Genomic DNA, 18,792 nt, shown 5'->3' on the forward strand with positions numbered 1-18,792 from the left:
TTTCTCAGTTCGAACATTAAATATTTTGTCTTTGCAGTGTATTAACTGAGCTACTGTGTGGAACAATTTCCCTTGTGGATCATTAAAGTTTGTCTAAGTCTAAGTCTACTCAATTTGAATATAAGTTGAAAAGGATTTGCAAATCATTGTATTCTGTTTTTATTTACCATTTACACAACGTGCCAACTTCACTGGTTTTGGGTTTTGTACATGAGTCGATGTGGTGGTCTTCAGTGCACTTACATGAGTTGATGTGGTGGTCTTCAGTGCACTTACATGAGTCGATGTGGTGGTCTTCAGTACACTTACATGAGTTATTGTGGTGGTCTTCAGTGCAATTACCAGACCGGGGACCGGTGGTTGGGGACCCCTGCTCTAAGGAGACGTGCTTGTGTTATCATGGCAACCATGGAGACATCCTTTGCTCTCTGGCATGATGACTGGTTGTCATGGTAACAAGGCTTCTGCAGATCATGCTCCTTTTAACTTCGACTTTTACCTTGACTCTTTCTGGGGACCTCCTTCTTTGTCTCTCTTCTTCTCTTTCTTCTTCCGTCTCCGCCTCATCTTTCGTCTCTTTCTTTTCTCCTTCCTCCTCTATCTTTTCTTAATTCCCTTTTCTCCTCTTTTATTGTATTCCTCTTTCTTTCTTTTCTTCTTCCTCCTTCTTCTTCCTCTTTCTTCTCCTCATTATTTTCTTATTTTTCAGGCTCTTCCTCTTTCTTCTGATCTGTTTTTTTCTTCCTCCTCTTTCTTTTTTCTTCCTCCTCTTTCTTTTCTTCTTAATCCTCTTCCTCTCTTTTTTCTTATTACTCTTTTTTTCTTCTTCTCCTTTTCCTTTTCTCCCTCTTTCTCATCCGCGTCTCTTCTTCTCCTCTTCTTTCCCTTTAGAGACACTTAACATTTTTGACTTTTGTATAAGGGGTGGAGCCTAAGTTAACTGATCTACACCTCTTTTTTTCCCTCATTAGTAAACATCGACTCATCAACCAGAACCAGCATCGAGAGTGACCCAGTTACCCTGGCAACGCACACAGATCAAAGCAGGTGTGTGTGTGCGTGCATGCTTCTCAAGGACAAAGATGATGCAATGATATATCCATGCTGGGAGCATGTCTCCATGGCAACACACAGATGTGTTGATGATCACCAGAACGCCAACATCACTGAATAATAACTCTGTGCATGTCACACACTGCCAGGTTGCAGCCGGGGGGTGGGACAGTAGTGTGTGTGTGTGTGTGTGTGTGAGAGTATCCAATCAGAATTCCTCAGCTGGATGTAGTGAAGCCCCTCCCCCGCTCCCTCTCCCTGCCCGCAGAGCGCCTGGTGAACAACAACAAAAAGTCTCAACATTTTGCAGCTTGTGCACGGCGGAGGCAGCAGGGCAGCGGTATCGGGACCATGTCCTCGCCCCCGCAGCTGCCCTTGTCCCGCAGACAGTCGTGTTACCTGTGCGACTTGCCCCGCATGTCCTGGGCCGTGATCTGGGACTTCAGCGAGCCCGTGTGCCGAGGCTGCGTCAACTACGAGGGCGCCGATCGCGTGGAGTTGGTCATCGAAACCGCCCGCCACTTGCGGCAGGCTAACTGCCTCCAGGAGCCCACCTCGGCCAAATGCGGGAAGGAGCTTCTCCACCAGAACCCGGCAGACCGACCCAGCAGGTCTCAGCAGCCCTCCGCAGACAGGTACTCAGTCTGTGCGGACAACCGGGCCAGGCTTCTGAACGGGTTCAAAGCAGACGACGGACTTCCCGAACTGAACCGACAGAGTCTGAGCTCAAGGAGTAGGAGCCATGCAGGTTTGGCGTCTGCACCGGGACCTGGTAACATCCCGCCCAGCCTGCAGCCCCAGACGTTGCCGAATAGATTGGACCCGCATGACGCAGCCAGCAGAACAGCTTTGCCAGTCTCCGGCCTTGACCAAAAGGATCAGAGCGAGCCGGCCGTAAAGCAGGAGCATGAGCTGAAAGAAAAGCAGCGCAACACAGAGGTTCTGAGCGAACTGAGAGAAAGTCTTCGGAACCGACAGGAGGACTGGGCGAGCAAGCCCGAGGTGGTCCGTGACACATTGGTTACTTTGTCTGGCTGTACACCCTTTGAGGTCCGCTTCAAAAAAGACCACGGCCTGCTGGGACGAGTGTTTGCATTTGACGCCGTGTCCAAACCGGGGTTAGGCTATGAGCTCAGGATCTTCATCGAGTACCCGAGCGGGTCCGGAAAAGTGTTCTCCAGTGCCTCAGGGGTGGCCAAGCAGATGTACCAGGACTGCATGAAGGACCCAAATCGAGGACTGTCCTCTGGGTTCAAGTACCTGGAGTATGAGAAGAAACACAGTTCTGGTGACTGGCGGCTGCTGGGGGATTTTTTACCAGAACCTCTGCGGGTCTTTAAGGACTGTGTGGGGGCGGACATGCTGCCTCAGCCCCACATGAACAGCAGCCACCCAGTGTTATCTACCATGGTGCCGCCCGCACGGGCCCAGCCCCCTTGTCCGTCCAGAGCCATGTCCAGGAAGCGGAAGGCTTCCCCGGAACCGGACGTAGCTGAGAGTGAATCCAAGCTGATGGAGGACCAGCACAGACAGTGGATCAGCAACCAGGCCAAAGCCCTCAAACTGTCCTTTGGTCGCTCCACCTCGCCTGAGTCCGTCCTGCCCCCTCCTGGCGGCCACTCCCCTATGGCGGCGGACGGGCTGGGACACGCGCAGTCTCCAGACAAAGACAGAGCCTCGGGCGACAGTCCCTTGTCCTCCGCTCAGAATAGCCTCCCGGGCAGCAGTGGCGTGGAGCAGGCGCACGCTCCGAGCGCGGCCCCGGGCGGAACTTTGTGCTGCACACTGTGTCACGAGCGCCTAGAGGACACACACTTTGTCCAGTGTCCCTCTGCAGCCGGCCACAAGTTCTGCTTCCCATGTTCCCGGGAGAGCATCATAACTCAGGGGGCCTCGGCCGAGGTGTACTGTCCCAGCGGGGACAAGTGTCCCCTGGTGGGCTCTGATGTGCCCTGGGCCTTCATGCAGGGCGAGATTGCCACCATCCTGGCAGGGGACGTGACGGTGAAGAAAGAGAGAGACCCTTAATGTGATCCGTCTTCACTGCTGTCCTTGTTTTTATATTTGTCGTTTTTTTGTACCGCCATCTTTTCTACGTGTTGTAACGTGATCAATAAAGTCTGGTGTCCCACGTGACGTCACGCCTTTGATTGACAGCTTGATGGAAGCATTGCCTTGTTGCGGTCTCGTCTGCAGGGATCTCTCTCCTGCCACTGTTGCCATGGGAACCATTTGCCTGTCGCCTAGCAACAGAGAACCGCTGCAGCCTGCGAGCCTTAGTGGCAGATCTTTTACCTGCCACCAACATCGCATCATATTGTCCTTGAAAATAATGTCTTCCTTTTTCTTCTGGTAGGGATGCCTGCCATCAGAGAGGCACTGTTTCCGTGGCAACCCAAGCCACTGACAGCCAAGTGTTGATGGAGGCCTTTCCCGTGCAGACCGAGGCGAGGACACCATTGATGCCAATCCACGGCGGCGCCTTCATCTTCGATCACGTTTCATCCGTCAAACTCCCAGCGGCACCGCTTCCCAACGGGCCTGAGGTCCCGTCCATGCTGGAGGAGGCCAGCCGGGTTCTCCGCCAGGTTCAGCGGCGGAAGAAAGTTCTGGAGGAGAACCTGAAGGTTGTGGCAAGAGTTCGAAGCGGAGAGATCTTGCACTCTCAGCTGAAGGCCCTGGTTCCTAACAGGTAGCCGCTAGCTCACATTCCTTAAGCCACTGTCGGAAAGGTAAAGGTAGGGCACCCCTCCCCCAATGGTGTTAGGGAAGCTCCTCCCACCTACACACACATCAGGAACAGAAGCATGACAGACCACTACCGTAGTATTACTTCGAGCCGGCTTGTCACCATGTCATGTGACCTCCACAGAGACCATGGCGAGCAGGTCCGTATTAAGAGGACAGTGGACGCCTGGATCCATCTGATCGACAGAGACGTCCAGGTGAGGTGTCACTCGTCACGTTACCTAACGGAGCTTTTGAGACTACTTCTTCTGTGGCGCATAGGCCAAGGTGGAGGCGCAGGCGTCCCGGCGCCAACGCGCAGACGGCACTTTCTTTCCGCAGCAGGCGGCGCCGGGGAATAGAGGTCCCGCCCACACAGGCAGAGCATCGGGAGCGCGGCGCAAGGTGGCGGCGGCAAAAGGACACACCACTGGAACAAGAACGGTGTCTACTCCACTTTGCCTATTGGGCTGACGTGGCCACGCCCATAATGACTCGTCATTGTTCCCCTTCCCAGGAGGCGGAGCCTGCTTTGGAGCGGCCGGATGACGAGTCGTACCTTACTCGTGTGTACGGCGAAGCCCCGCGAGACGGCCTTAGGAAGAGCCCCTACCCTCGCTCAGGCTCTCTTCCCTTGCCACCTGACAGGAAGCTCCGCCCACATCTGGTGCCGCTCTTGAAAGGTCAGTTTTCTCCGCTCATGAGCGTGTGGAACCTCCTCATTGCTGACGTCCAGTAACTGTCAGCAGCAAGTACAAAGAAGGATGCTGCGCAGGTGTTTTCTGTCTCAAAGACCAGTCTGGCACCGCCTCTCAACTCATCACCTGGGCGACACCTGTCCTCCCAGCTGACCTCAAGTGACCCGTCTAAGACCCCTGCAGAGACGGCCATGGCTGTCCCCCTGGGTCAGTGACACCCACCATCAGTGTGTGAATGTGTGCGTGAATGGGTGAATGTGGAAATAGTGTCAAAGCGCTTTTAGTACTTTGAATGTAGAAAAGCGCTATACAAGTATAACCTGTATTAGCTGTCCTGCACGTGCTCGCTGATCACCACTCTGCCCCTCCCACAAAGCTCACCCAAGGATAGGCCCCTCCCCGAGGTGTCAACAGGAGGGGACCTCAGTTCCTGTTACCTGCTCCCCAGTGGACCACGCTCTACCTGAGCCCCCCAGCCAGGTGAATAAGCCTGCTAGCGTGTGTTGTTGCTCCGCCTCTTCTGATGGACCATGTGTCCCCAGCAGCTGCAACCAGTAGATGAAGATGAAGGGGAAGCACCGCCGCCATCTTTCACTGTCAACGTCACAGACGGGAAGAACGAGGGAGAGGGTGGATTTCCTGGAAGTGACTTCTTGTGTGCGGCTGACGTGGTAAGCATCTTCACAATGGCCGCTGCGGCTCTGATGTTCTTCAGTGACATAATTTCACTCAGGGGGAGGACTCTGTCCCGGAGGAGGTACAAGTACATTTGGACGGAGCTGTGTCTCCCCCTCCGGTCTTGTATCAGGTCTTGGCCCCCCAGGACCAGGGCTTGCATCCCGTCCTCCACCGGGACTCTGCGGCGGGTGGTGACGGCGATCTGGTGAAGCGTCTGGCGCTACGGTGACAAACGGGACACGGGCAGCGTCATGTGCCGCTTCTTGCTTCTGACTGTTGTGTTGTTCAGGGTGGAGCAGCAGCTCATGTCAAGGATGATCTCTGACTTGTACCCGCTGCAGACCCCTGAACCCCAGCGCAACCATGCCACGGAGCCATCAAAGGTGGAAAGGCGCAGTCTAACTTCCGCAGTCGGTGAGTTGAGACACTGACATACCAATCACAAGACATATTCTTGAATGTTTGTTTGTGTACGTAGTGGAGGCAGCAGGTGACACGGGTCTGCAGCACGTGGGGGACACCAATCTGCACTTGGACTCTGTTTTAGTCAAGCAAATGGTCCATGAGGTTCTGGCCATGATAGTCACTCAGGTTCTTGGACAGAGGGAGGCTCCAGATCCCCCACCAGATCTACGACCAGATTTAGGACAAGGACCAAAGATAAGAACAGATCCACGACTTGATCCAGTAACATATCTAGGACTAGAGACAGAAAAAGAACCAGGACTTGAAATAAGAACAGAACCGGGACCCGAGCTAAGAACAGATCAAGAGCTACGATCAAATCCGGTAACAGAACAAGGATCAGAGCTAGGACTAGATCCAGCACCAGTGTTAGGATCAGATCCAGGAACAGAGCTAGAATCAAATCCAGGACCATATTCAGCACCAGAGCTAGAATCAGATCCAGGAGTAGAGCAAGTACCAGCTCTCGCACCAGAGGAAGCAGCAGATCCAGGACTAGAGTTAGTAACAGATACAGCAGCAGAGGAAGCAGCAGATCCAGGACTAGAGCTAGGAACAGATCCAGCAGCAGATCCAGGACTAGAGCTAGGAACAAATCCAGCAGCAGAGGAAGCAGCAGATCCAGGACTAGAGCTAGTGACAGATCCAACAGCAGAGGAAGCAGCAGATCCAGGACTAGAGTTAGTGACAGATCCAGGAGTAGAGCTGGTGACAGATCCAGGACTAGAGCTAGTAACAGATCCAGCAGCAGAGGAAGCAGCAGATCAAGGACTAAAGCTAGGAACAGATCAAGAAACAGAGGAAGCAGCAAATCCAGGACCAGAGCAAGAAGCAGATCCAGGACCAGAGTCAGCCCCAGAGCTAGTAACAGATCCAGCAGCAGAGGAAGCAGCAGATCAAGGACTAAAGCTAGGAACAGATCAAGAAACAGAGAAATCAGCAAATCCAGGACCAGAGCAAGAAGCAGATCCAGGACCAGAGTCAGCACCAGAGCTAGGAACAAATCCAGCACCAGAGGGATCAGCAGATGAAGTATAGAAAAGTTCAAAGTAGGTAAATGTTCGTCTTTGGTTCGAAAATCTAACCTGCTGCTTTGTTCCAGGTGAAGCTGCTTCCTGTGCCAATCACAGCTTCAGGTAGGACAACGTTAGCTTAGCATCAGTAGCCATCAAATACTAACACTTCCTCCTTGTCACCTCAGATCCGTTAGGCACGCCCACCTCCCCTGACGGACTTCCTCCTGATGTCCGCATGTCATTGGGAGACTCCTTGGACCAGGAGATGCCGGTGGAGCACACCATGTATGTACACGGAACATATATGATAATGTCATATGATATGTCACATGATAATGTCATGTCAAATGATACTGTCTTGTGACATGATAATGATATGGCACAAGGTAATGTCATGTCACATATGTCACATGATAATGTCATGTCACATGATATGTCACGTGATAATGTCATGTCACATGATATGTCACGTGAAAATGTCATGTCACATGATAATGTCATGTCACATGATATGTCACGTGATAATGTCATGTCACATGATATGTCACGTGATAATGTCATGTCACATGATATGTCACGCGATAATGTCATGTCACATGATAATGTCATGTCACATGATATGTCACGTGATAATGTCATGTCACGTGATAATGTCATGTCACATGATATGTCACATGATAATGTCATATCACAGGATAATGGCATGTCACATGATAATATGTCACATGATAATGTCATATCACATGATATGTCACGTGATAATGTCATGTCACATGATAATGTCATGTCACATGATAATGTCACATGATAATATAGCACGGTGGAGCAGGGGTTAGTGCATGTGCCTCACAATACGAAGGTCCTGAGTAGTCCTAAATTCAATCCCGGGCTCGGGATCTTTCTGTGTGGAGTTTGCATGTTCTCCCCGTGACTGCGTGGGTTCCCTCCGGGTACTCCGGCTTCCTCCCACCTCCAAAGACATGCACCTGAGGATAGGTTGATTGGCAACACTAGATTGGCCCTAGTGTGTGAATGTGAGTGTGAGTGTTGTCTGTCCAACTGTGTTGGCCCTGTGATGAGGTGGCGACTTGTCCAGGGTGTACACCGCCTTCCGCCCAAATGCAGCTGAGATAGGCTCCAGCACCCCCCGTGATCCCAAAAGGGACAACGGTAGAAAACATGACATGTCATGTCACATCATGTCATGTCACATAACATCATGTAACATGATAACGTCATGTCACATGATAATGATTTGTCACATGATGTCATGTAACATATGTCACATGATAATGTCATGTCACATAATGTCACATAATGTCATGTCACATGATAATGTCATGTCACATAATGTCACATATGTCACATAATGTCATGTCACATGATAATGTCATGTCCCATGATAATGTCATGTCACATGATATTGTCATGTAACATGATAATATGTCACATATGTCACATGATAGTCATGTCACATGATATGTCACATAATAATGTCCCGTCACATGATAATGTTATGTCACATGATAATGTCATGTCACATGATAATGGAATGTCTTGTCACATCCCGACTGTTTGACACTTAGAAAACATCCCGACTTTTTGACAAAAAAAATTCTGACTTTTTGACACTTAGAAAAAATCCAGACTTTTTGACACATAGAAAAAGAACACCTTTTTGACAAAAAAAAAATCTGACTTCTTGACACTTAGAAAAAAATCCCGACTTTTTGACCAAAACATTTCAGACTTTTTTACACTTACAAAAAATCCAGACTTTTTGAAAAAAAAAGATTCCAATTTTTTGACACTTAGAAAAAATCCTGACTTTTGACTGTCACATATGTCGCATGATAATGTCATGTCACATGATAATGTATTGTCACATGACAATGTCATGTCACATGATAATGATGTGTCACATGATAATCTCATGTCACATGATAATGTTATGTCATGTCACATGATAATGATTTGTCACATGATAATGTCATATCCATGATACACTATATTGCCAAAAGTATTTGGCCACCCATCCAGATTATCAGAATCAGGTGTCCTAATCACTTGGCCACAAGTGTATAAAATCAAGCAATTAGGCATGGAAACTGTTTTTACAAACATTTGTGAAAAGAAAGGGCCGCTCTCAGGAGCTCAGTGATTTCCAGCGTGGAACTGTCATAGGATGCCTGCCACCTGTGCAACATATCCAGTTGTGAAATGTCCTCGCTCCTAAATATTCCAAAGTCAACTGTCTGCTTTATTATAAGAAAATGGAAGAGTTTGGGAACAACAGCAACTCAGCCGCAAAGTGGTAGGCCACGTAAACTGACAGAGAGGGGTCAGCGGATGCTGAAGCGCATAGTGCAAAGAGGTCGCCGACTTTCTGCACAGTCAGTTGCTACAGAGCTCCAAACTTCACGTGGCCTTCCAATTAGCCCACGTACAGTATGCGGAGAGCTTAATGGAATGGGTTTCCATGGCCGTGCAGCTGCATCTAAGCCATACATCAACAAGTCCAATGCAAAGCGTCTGATGCAGTGGTTTAAAGGACGTCGCCACTGGACTCTAGAGCAGTGGAGACGCGTTCTCTGGAGTGATGAATCACGTTTTTCCATCTGGCAATCTGATGTACCAGTCTGGGTTTGGAGGTTGCCAGGAGAACGGTACATTTCGGACTGCATTGTGCCGAGTGTGAAATTTGGTGGAGGAGGAATTGTTGTGTGGGGTTGTTTTTCAGGAGTTGGGCTTGGCCCCTTAGTTCCAGGGAAAGGAATTTTGAATGCTCCAGAATACCAAAACATTTTGGACAATTCCATGCTCCCAACCTTGTGGGAACAGTTTTGAGCGGGCCCCTTCCTCTTCCAACATGACTGTGCACCAGTGCACAAAGCAAGGTCCGTAAAGACATGGATGACAGAGTCTGGTGTGGATGAACTTGACTGGCCTGCACAGAGTCCTGACCTGAACCCGATAGAACACCTTTGGGATGAATTATAACGAAGACTGAGAGCCAGGCCTTCTAGACCAACATCAGTGTGTGACCTCACCAATGCGCTTTTGGAAGAATGGTCGAAAATTCCTATGAACACACTCCGCAACATTGTGGACAGCCTTCCCAGAAGAGTTGAAGCTCTAATAGCTGCAAAAATCATTGGTACTTTAATCTTAATCTTAAAAAAGGTGGACCGACACCATATTGAACCCTATGGGTTAGGAATGGGATGGCACTTCAAGTTCATATGTGAATTAAGGCAGGTGGTCAAATACTTTGGGCAATATAGTGTATGTCACATGATAATAAGCCACATGATAATATGCCACATGATAATGTCATGTCACATGATGTTACATATGTCACATGATAATGGCATGTTACATGATAATGGCATGTTACATGATAATGTCATGTCAAATGATCATGTCATGCCACATATGTCACAAGATAATGTCATGTCACATGATAATTTCATGTCACATGATAATATGTCACATGATAATGACGTCACAATATAAAATGTCATGTCACATGACAATGTCATGTCACAGATAGTCATGTCACATACATATTTTCCACATGATAATATGTCACATGATAATGTCATGTCTTATGTAAATGTCATGTCTTATGATAATGTCATGTCATATGATAATGTCATGTGGCATGATATGTCTTATGTAAATGTCATGTCTTATGATAATGTCATGTCATATGATAATGTCATGTGGCATGATATGTCGCATGATAATGTCATGTCGCATGATAATGATTTGTTTCATGATAATTTCATGTCACAAGATGATTTGTCACATGATAATGTCACATGGTAACGTCATTGCACATGATAATGACATGTGACATGATAATGGCATGTCTCATAATGTCACATGATAATGCGTCACATGATGCCATGTCACATGATGTCATGTCACATGATAATGTCATGTTTTAAGATTTAAGATTAGTTTATTTCAAAGGGGACAATGCAATTCCATAAAACACATGACTGCACATGGTGAAAAAAAAAAAAAAAGACAATTAGCCAGAAGGCTAGTTTTCATCTGATGTAAAAAAAAGAAAAAGGCAGTAAAATTACAATTTAAAAGAAAAAGAAAAGAGAGAGAAAAAGCACACAATACATATACCATATGATAAAAAACAAAATACAACATCACAACATAACATTTATCTTAGCATCAAAACAGGCTCATCTTTTAGTGCTGGCAGCTGTAGGCGTTGATAAGCCACATTTTCTATTTTTTTGTGAAGGCCTTGTAAGTTGTGACCAGTTTAACCTCCTCAGGTACTGAGTTCCACACATTTGCACTCCTTACTGACCAGGCCGACTTACTGAAAGTGCTCCTGCGCAGAGGAATATAACAGTCACCTCTGACAGAGCCTTGAGTGACACGCTCACGGCTGTTTCTTTTGCTGATGAACTCTGCCAGAGGATCTGGAGCCAATTCATGCAGTACTTTATAGGTCAGTTTTAAGTAAGGATGATGTTTGATAAGAAATGATCGAGTTCGAGCCTATTATTGAATCCTCTTATCGAACCGATTCCTTATCGATTCTCTTATCGAGTCCAGATAGGTTGTTGTATGTGGGAAAAAACACACAATATTTGGTTTAACAAATCACTTCACATTCTCTACTGCTCGCTACTATAGTATTACCATATCTGAGTTATTGTGCAGAAATGTGGGGAAATAACTACAAATGTGCGCTACATTCGTTAACCTTGTTACAAAAAAATTAATTAGACTGATACGTAATGTTGGATATAGAGAACATACAAACACTTTATTTATTGAGTCAAAAATATTAAAGTTTGATGATTTGGTAAAATCGCAAACAGCTAAAATGATGTGGAATTAAATGATGGAATGGATTAAGTAAAGAAGTTAAACATTGTACTGATATGATCCAGTTTAAGAGGTTGTTCAAATGAATAGTGCTTACAAAGTACAAAGAAGAAGAATTATAAGAAATACTTTCAACCTTATTGAAAATAAGATATTCTTCATCTCAGTATATTAATAATGGCTGAATTAATTAATTACATATTACAAAACTGTTGTATATACTAATTCACAGATATTTTATTATAAAAAGGTCAGTAAATGATGTATACATTTGTAAACGCTCTGAAGTGGGAAAGGGGTAGGATTAAATAAGCTTTACTTCTTCCTACTCCTGTAAAGTGAAATGATATGAAACTGTGATCTATTATACTGTAAGTGTGTTCATGTTCCAAATAAACTAAAGAAATAAAGAAAGCACTAGTTTATTAGACAGACTTGCAAACTCTGTCGTGATGTAGGCTACAAGATAACGTTAACGTTATCAGACACATACAAAAAGGCTCACGTTAACGTTACTGTTAGTCACTGACTATGCTTAGGTAACATTAGTCTAGCTAATATTACTGCAGTCCTGGTTGACATAAGAGGTAACGTTACTACAAGTGAGCAGATATGGAAATTAACCGGCAACAGTTATTGTTAGTTACTCACCGGCGTCACCGCCACTGTAGCTGGGACTGGGGCAGCTGGCAGAAGAAGAGGGGCGTTCTTCGTCGTCTCTTTCGCTGCTTCAACACGTGTCGAAGACACAACACGCTTGTTGTGCTTCCCCCCCTTACACGAGAGCGAAGCCTGGCAATAATTGCATTATGCAGCTTCCTCGTTTTTTTTAGTGAAATGAAGCCATGCCTTGGAGCGCTTTTTCCGGTCCATTTTTTTCCTGCTTTCCCCATCTGCGCCTAATGACTGAGCTACGTGACGTCATTTCTTGTGATGTCCCACGGGGCATTTCTTGTCGGGACGGGATTCGTTCCCAGGGATATGAATAAAGAACCAACTCTTTTTCTTTACTATAGTGGTCTCGATAACGGGTACCGGTTCTCAAAAAGGGATTCGAGTCCGAGGACTCAGTTCTTTTCTTATCGAACAACCGGGAAAACCGGTTTCGAGTATCATCCCTAGTTTTAAGTCATGTGTGAAGACTGTCCCAGTTAAAAATACTGTAATTTTTTTTAGAATGCACAGTGATGATAGTGCCTAGGTTTTTTATCCATAACTTTAGTTGCTTGTTTGTACAAGATTTCCAATGTTTTTTTTAACTCTGACCAGCCTGAAACCAGCTGGTAAGGCAATAGTTGAAGTGGCTGAAAATCATCAAATGCAAATATAATTTCGCAGCTTCAGTTGACATTTCATTTTGAATTGCAAGAAAATTTGCGAGATTAAACTTGACTATTTTACACAATTTGCCAATATGAGCTTTAAAGGAAAGCTCTGAATCTATTATTAACCAAAGATATTTATATTTGCTGACAATTTGTATTCTTTCTCCATCAATATGTATGTCGGGGACAGATGATACTTTTTTTGTTTTAGTTACAAGCATGCCTACCGTTTTAGAAACGTTTAGCTGCAGACAGCACTCCTGCAACCAAGTTGTAACATAGGACATTGTTTTAGTGAGTTTAACAGCAACAATGTATTTAGTGTGACCATGAAGGAAGAAAACCGTGTCGTCTGCATACATTAAGCATTCAGCTTCAGGACAAACAGTGGGCAAATCATTAATATAGAGGCTAAATACAAGAGGGCCTAATATTGACCCCTGAGGGACTCCGGAGGTTAGCTTAAAAGAGTCAGATCTGCAGTTGTTAACTGATACAGATTGTGTTCGATCATGCACATATGATTCATTTCAGCTCACAGCATTTTGAGAGAAGATAATGTCATGTCACATTAAAATGTCATGTCACATGATAATGTCATGTCACATGATAATGATTTGTCACATAATGATATGTCACATTAACTTTGATGTCACATATGTCATCCATCCATCCATTTCCTACCAGGCTCCAGCGCCCCCCGCGACCCCGAAGGGAATAAGCGGTAGAAAATGGATGGATGGACATATGTCATGTCACATGATAATGTCATGTCACATAATTTCATGTGTTATGATAATGTCATTTCACATGATAATGTCATGTCACATAATTTCATGTGTTATGGTAATGTCATTTCACATAATTTCATGTTATGATAATATCATTTCACATGATAATGTCATGTCACATGATAATGTCGTGTCACATGATATGGCACATGATAATGGCATGTCACATGATGATGTCATGTCACATGATGATGTCATGTGGCATGATATTTAGCATGATAATACGTCGCATGATAATGTCATGTCACATGATAATGATTTGTCACATAATCTCATGTCACATGATAATGTCATGTCACATGATGATGTCATGTGGCATGATGATGTCATGTCACATGATAATGATATGTCACATGATAATGTCATGTCACATGATAATGGCTTGTCACATGACAGGCATGTGATTTTTCCGTCTAAAGTCGGAATTCCGTCTTTTTTAATCTCGGGGGGGAAAAAAAAAAGATCTCCCATTTTTCCGGTTTTTTTTCCCGACCCTAAATCAAGATTCGAGACGTAGTTTATATTACGCCGTAGTTGATTGGTCGATATGTTCCTTGTGACCAATCAGGACATCTGTTATGAATGATGACGTTAATAACGTCATCATTCATAATGGTTATTACCGCCATTTTCCATATGTAAACGATGTCGGTTCTCGAGAGAAAGGACGCTTTACGAGTAAAAGAAATTGATAAACATGTCAAAAATAAGTTTCGATGGGACTGGATGGAAAGGGAAATCACTGATACTGTTGGGAAGAAGGAAGTTACGACTTTGTTCGGTGATTTTATTCGGAAAATCGATCGTCCCGGAAAGGTTTTGTGCACGTGGTGTCATGATAATATTGACTATGGATCACGAGGTTTCAAGGCTTTGGAAGTACATGCGAAACGCCAAAAACATATGAAACAACTTGAAGCAAGGAAAACAAACTTTTCACTAGCTGGTACTTTTGGATGTCAACCGAAAGTGAGCAAACCTTACGAACTTCATCCTTTGTTTACATCGACAACTGCCGTAGACATCGAGAGGAAAGATCCACCCAAACAACCCACTTCAGTTGCAGACAGGGTTGTTAGTAATGAGGTAAGCTAAAAAATATTTGCTTGCGAAATACGCATGTTTGTTTTAAATATTAATCAATTATTGCTTTGCGAAATATAAATGGGTTTTTCTAAAAAATAAAAAGCCACGTGAAAATATATTATGAAATTACAGAAATTCAAGGAGTCGCATTATTGATTCCATTTAACAATTTATTTGAAATACATTTGCATATAATACTATTTTGTTATATTAAGTTCTTATGTAGTCTCTTGAAACTATTGTCAGCGGTGTAACAATCTTGAAGGTAAATATTTTCACACTTGTTTCATGCAATATGTCAGTGTCCTCACATTATTATTTCCTATTTTCAAATATGAGTAAACAATACTAAACATGTTTAATTATTTTCATAAATTTATATCCTATTTTGGCGACAAGAATGAAATGTTTACATTTGGTATTTTGTTAAATAAATTTGCAAGGAAAGCTCATGTTAGGGCTGGGCTCTTCGAGAAAGCTAATGTGTGAAGTGAACTGAAGTAATGTGGTAATACTGTAAATAAACTGTAGATAATAACACTGATCAATATGACACCTGTGGATGTGAAATGAACACAAGATGTAAATATTAGTGACTAAATACTGTTGGGACTGAACCATATACAGTGATTCATTAGGATAATTGGGTTATGTATGTTCTATTAATGATGTTTTCATGTCTTTAAACACTAAAATATTTTCTTCAAATGGAGCTGTCTTTGTTAATTTTAGCATGTTAAATTGGTGAAAAACCAAGAGCTTCGGGGGGCGTTGCCCCCCTTTTCCCCCCAGCAGGGCCTTCGTCCCCCAGACCCCGGAAATTTTTTCAGTCTTTTTCATTGTGGTCAAATCACATGCCTGCATGATAATGGCTTGTCACATGATAATGGCATGTCACATAATGATGTTACATGATAATGATGTCACATGATAATTTCATGTCACATGATGTCATGTCACATGATAATGTCATGTCACATAATGTCATGTCATATGATAATGATTTGTCACATATTAATGATGTCACATGATAGTATGTCATGTCATGATAATGTCATGTCACATAATGTCATGTGTTACGATAATGTCATGTCACATAATGTCATGTCGAATGATAATGTCATGTCACATGATAATATCATGGCACATGATACTGTCATGACACATGATAATGTCATGTCACATGATATGTCACAATAATATGCCACATGACAATGTCATGGCACTTGATAATATGTCACATGATATGTCTCATAATAATATCATGGCACATGATGTCATGTCACATAATAATATCATGGCACATGATGTCATGTCACCTATGTCACATGATATGTCACATAATAATATGCCACATGATAATGTCATGTCACATAATGATTTGTCACACGATATGTCATGTCACATGATAATGTAACGTCACATGTATCACATGATATGTCACATAATAATATGCCACATGATAATGTCATGTCACATAATGATTTGTCACAAGATGTGTCATGTCACATGATAATGTCACGTCACATGTCATGTCACATGATAATGTCATGTCACATGATAATGTCATGTCACATGTATCACGTGATAATATGTCACATAATAATATGCCACATGATAATGTCATGTCACATAATGATTTTTCACAAGATATGTCATGTCACATGATAATGTCACGTCACATGTCATGTCACATGATAATGACATATGTCACATGATAATGTCATGTCACATGATAATGATGTCACATGATAATGTCATGTCACATGATAATGTCATGTCAGGAATATTATATGTATGATAATGTCATGTCAGGAATATTATCAAACATATGATAATGTCATGTCACATGTATCACATGATAATGTCATGTCACATGATAATGTCATGTCACATAACATTTATGTCACATGATAATGTCATGCCACATGATAATGTCATGTCACATAATGATTTGTCACACGATATGTCATGTCACATGATAATGTCACGTCACTTGTCATGTCACATGATAATGTCATGTCACATGATAATGTCATGTCACATGATAATGTCATGTCACATGATAATGTCATGTCACATGTATCACATGATATGTCACATAATAACATGCCACATGATAATGTCATGTCACATAATGATTTGTCACAAGATATGTCATGTCACATGATAATGTCACGTCACATGTCATGTCACATGATAATGTCATGTCACATGATAATGTCATGTCACATGATAATGTCATGTCACATGATAAAGTCATGTCACTTGATGTCATGCCACATGTCACATGATAATGACATATGTCACATGATAATGGTGTCACATGATAATGTCATGTCACGTGATGTCATGTCACATGATAATGTCATGTCAGGAATATTATCATACGTATGATAATGTCATGTCAGGAATATTATCAAACATATGATAATGTCATGTCACATGTATCACATGATAATGTCATGTCACATGATAATGTCATGTCACATAACATTGATGTCACATGATAATGTCATGTCACGTGATAATGTCATGTCACATAATGTCATGTCAGGAATATTATCATACATATGATAATGTCATGTCAGGAATATTATTATGGTATGATAATTTAATGTCAGGAATAATATTGGGTTATGTGCACTCAATAATAAGTGTTGTAAATCAACTGTGACAGGATGCAGAGGTCAGAAGAAGAGTTGGCTACGCCCCCTGCTCGGGTTGACCCAGAGTCCAGCTCCAGTTCTTGTGATGAAAGCACTTTGATGACAGGAAGTGACAGTGCACTCCAACAGCTGTCAGAGGGAGAACTGGTCGTCTGTTTCAAGCAGCCCGACTCATTGACAGGTAAGGGGGTGGGGTCAACCTGTTCCACCTTCGCCTACTGACATTCTCCCTTAAATGTTGTGTGTGCGTGTGTTAGAGAGCAGTTTGTCCAGCTCCCTTCACGACATGGTGAGCAACACTTGAGCTGAAGCCAATCAAATGTTCACTGCTTCCTGTCTGATCACTGCCTGTTCCTCATCCAGGACTTTGACCCCCCCAGCGAAGGGCAGGTCAAAGGTCATATGTTCCATTCACACACACTGCAAGATGAAAGATCACAGGTACACACCGACACCCAAACATGCACCTGCCCTCCTCTGACCTCTGACCTGCTGTGTTTTCAGGGTGAGTGGCGGAGGGGGGAGGAGGAACTAAGTCTGGGGGAGGTGCCTGGTGCTCACAGGAAGCTGATGTCGCAATCAAGTGCACCTCGCCGAGACATCGCTTCTTGTGCTGGTGTGACATCATTATGACATCACTGCATCACAGCAGCATCATTATGACATCACTGTGACATCACTGCATGACAACAGCATCATTATGACATAGCTGTGACATCACTGCATGACATTATCATCATCATTATGACATCCTAACTGTGACATCACTGCATGACATCATCATTGTGACATCACTGCATGACATCAGCATTATTATGACATCGCAGTGACATCACTGCATGACATCAGCATCATATCATCACTGTGACATCACTGCATGACAGCATCATTATGACATCCCTGTGACATCAGTATCATTATGACATCATCACTGCATGACATCATCATTATGACATCACTGCATGACATCAGCATCGTTATGACATAATCACTGCATGACATCATCACTGTGACATCACTGCATGCCATCATTATGACATCACTGTGATATCACTGCAGGACATCATCATTGTGAAATCACTGCATGACATCAGCATCATTATGACATCAGCATCATTATATCATCATTATGACATCATCACGGACATCACTGCATGACATCACTGACATCACTGCATGACATCAGCATCATTATGACATTATTACAGTGACATCACTGCATGGCATCATCATTATGACATCCTCACTGCGACATCACCGCATGACATCATCATCATTATGACATCATCACTGTGACAACTGCATGACATCATTATGACATCATTGCTGTGACATCACTGCATGACATCAGCATCATTATGACATTATCACAGTCACATCACTGCATGACATCATCATCACTGTGACATCACTGCATG

The 18,792-nt window shown here is 43.7% G+C and overlaps 2 protein-coding genes across 5 annotated transcripts in view; both read left to right on the forward strand.

Moving 5' to 3' along the window:
• The window catches only part of LOC133646736 (protein TALPID3-like), a 39,436-nt gene that overhangs the window by 19,677 nt on the left and 967 nt on the right, over positions 1-18,792 (forward strand). For 3 of the 4 annotated variants that reach the window (XM_062042448.1, XM_062042450.1, XM_062042451.1), the window contains exons 7-23: positions 972-1,047; positions 3,410-3,745; positions 3,926-3,998; positions 4,063-4,224; positions 4,298-4,463; positions 4,530-4,685; positions 4,855-4,958; positions 5,021-5,149; positions 5,212-5,381; positions 5,446-5,570; positions 5,635-6,653; positions 6,724-6,757; positions 6,823-6,922; positions 17,386-17,555; positions 17,632-17,663; positions 17,738-17,815; positions 17,879-17,990. In XM_062042448.1, the coding sequence (XP_061898432.1) occupies positions 972-1,047; positions 3,410-3,745; positions 3,926-3,998; positions 4,063-4,224; positions 4,298-4,463; positions 4,530-4,685; positions 4,855-4,958; positions 5,021-5,149; positions 5,212-5,381; positions 5,446-5,570; positions 5,635-6,653; positions 6,724-6,757; positions 6,823-6,922; positions 17,386-17,555; positions 17,632-17,663; positions 17,738-17,815; positions 17,879-17,990 (3,042 nt within the window). The remainder of the gene's footprint in view (positions 1-971; positions 1,048-3,409; positions 3,746-3,925; positions 3,999-4,062; positions 4,225-4,297; positions 4,464-4,529; positions 4,686-4,854; positions 4,959-5,020; positions 5,150-5,211; positions 5,382-5,445; positions 5,571-5,634; positions 6,654-6,723; positions 6,758-6,822; positions 6,923-17,385; positions 17,556-17,631; positions 17,664-17,737; positions 17,816-17,878; positions 17,991-18,792) is intronic. The other variant, XM_062042449.1, reaches the window with a different exon arrangement.
• Positions 1,359-3,189, forward strand: irf2bpl (interferon regulatory factor 2 binding protein-like). The gene has a single exon (XM_062040619.1). The coding sequence runs from the start codon at positions 1,405-1,407 to the stop codon at positions 3,079-3,081; it is 1,677 nt and encodes a 558-aa protein (XP_061896603.1). The 5' UTR covers positions 1,359-1,404; the 3' UTR covers positions 3,082-3,189.

This window comes from Entelurus aequoreus, linkage group LG03, assembly GCF_033978785.1.
Source record: "Entelurus aequoreus isolate RoL-2023_Sb linkage group LG03, RoL_Eaeq_v1.1, whole genome shotgun sequence".
NCBI classification, from domain to species: domain Eukaryota; kingdom Metazoa; phylum Chordata; class Actinopteri; order Syngnathiformes; family Syngnathidae; genus Entelurus; species Entelurus aequoreus.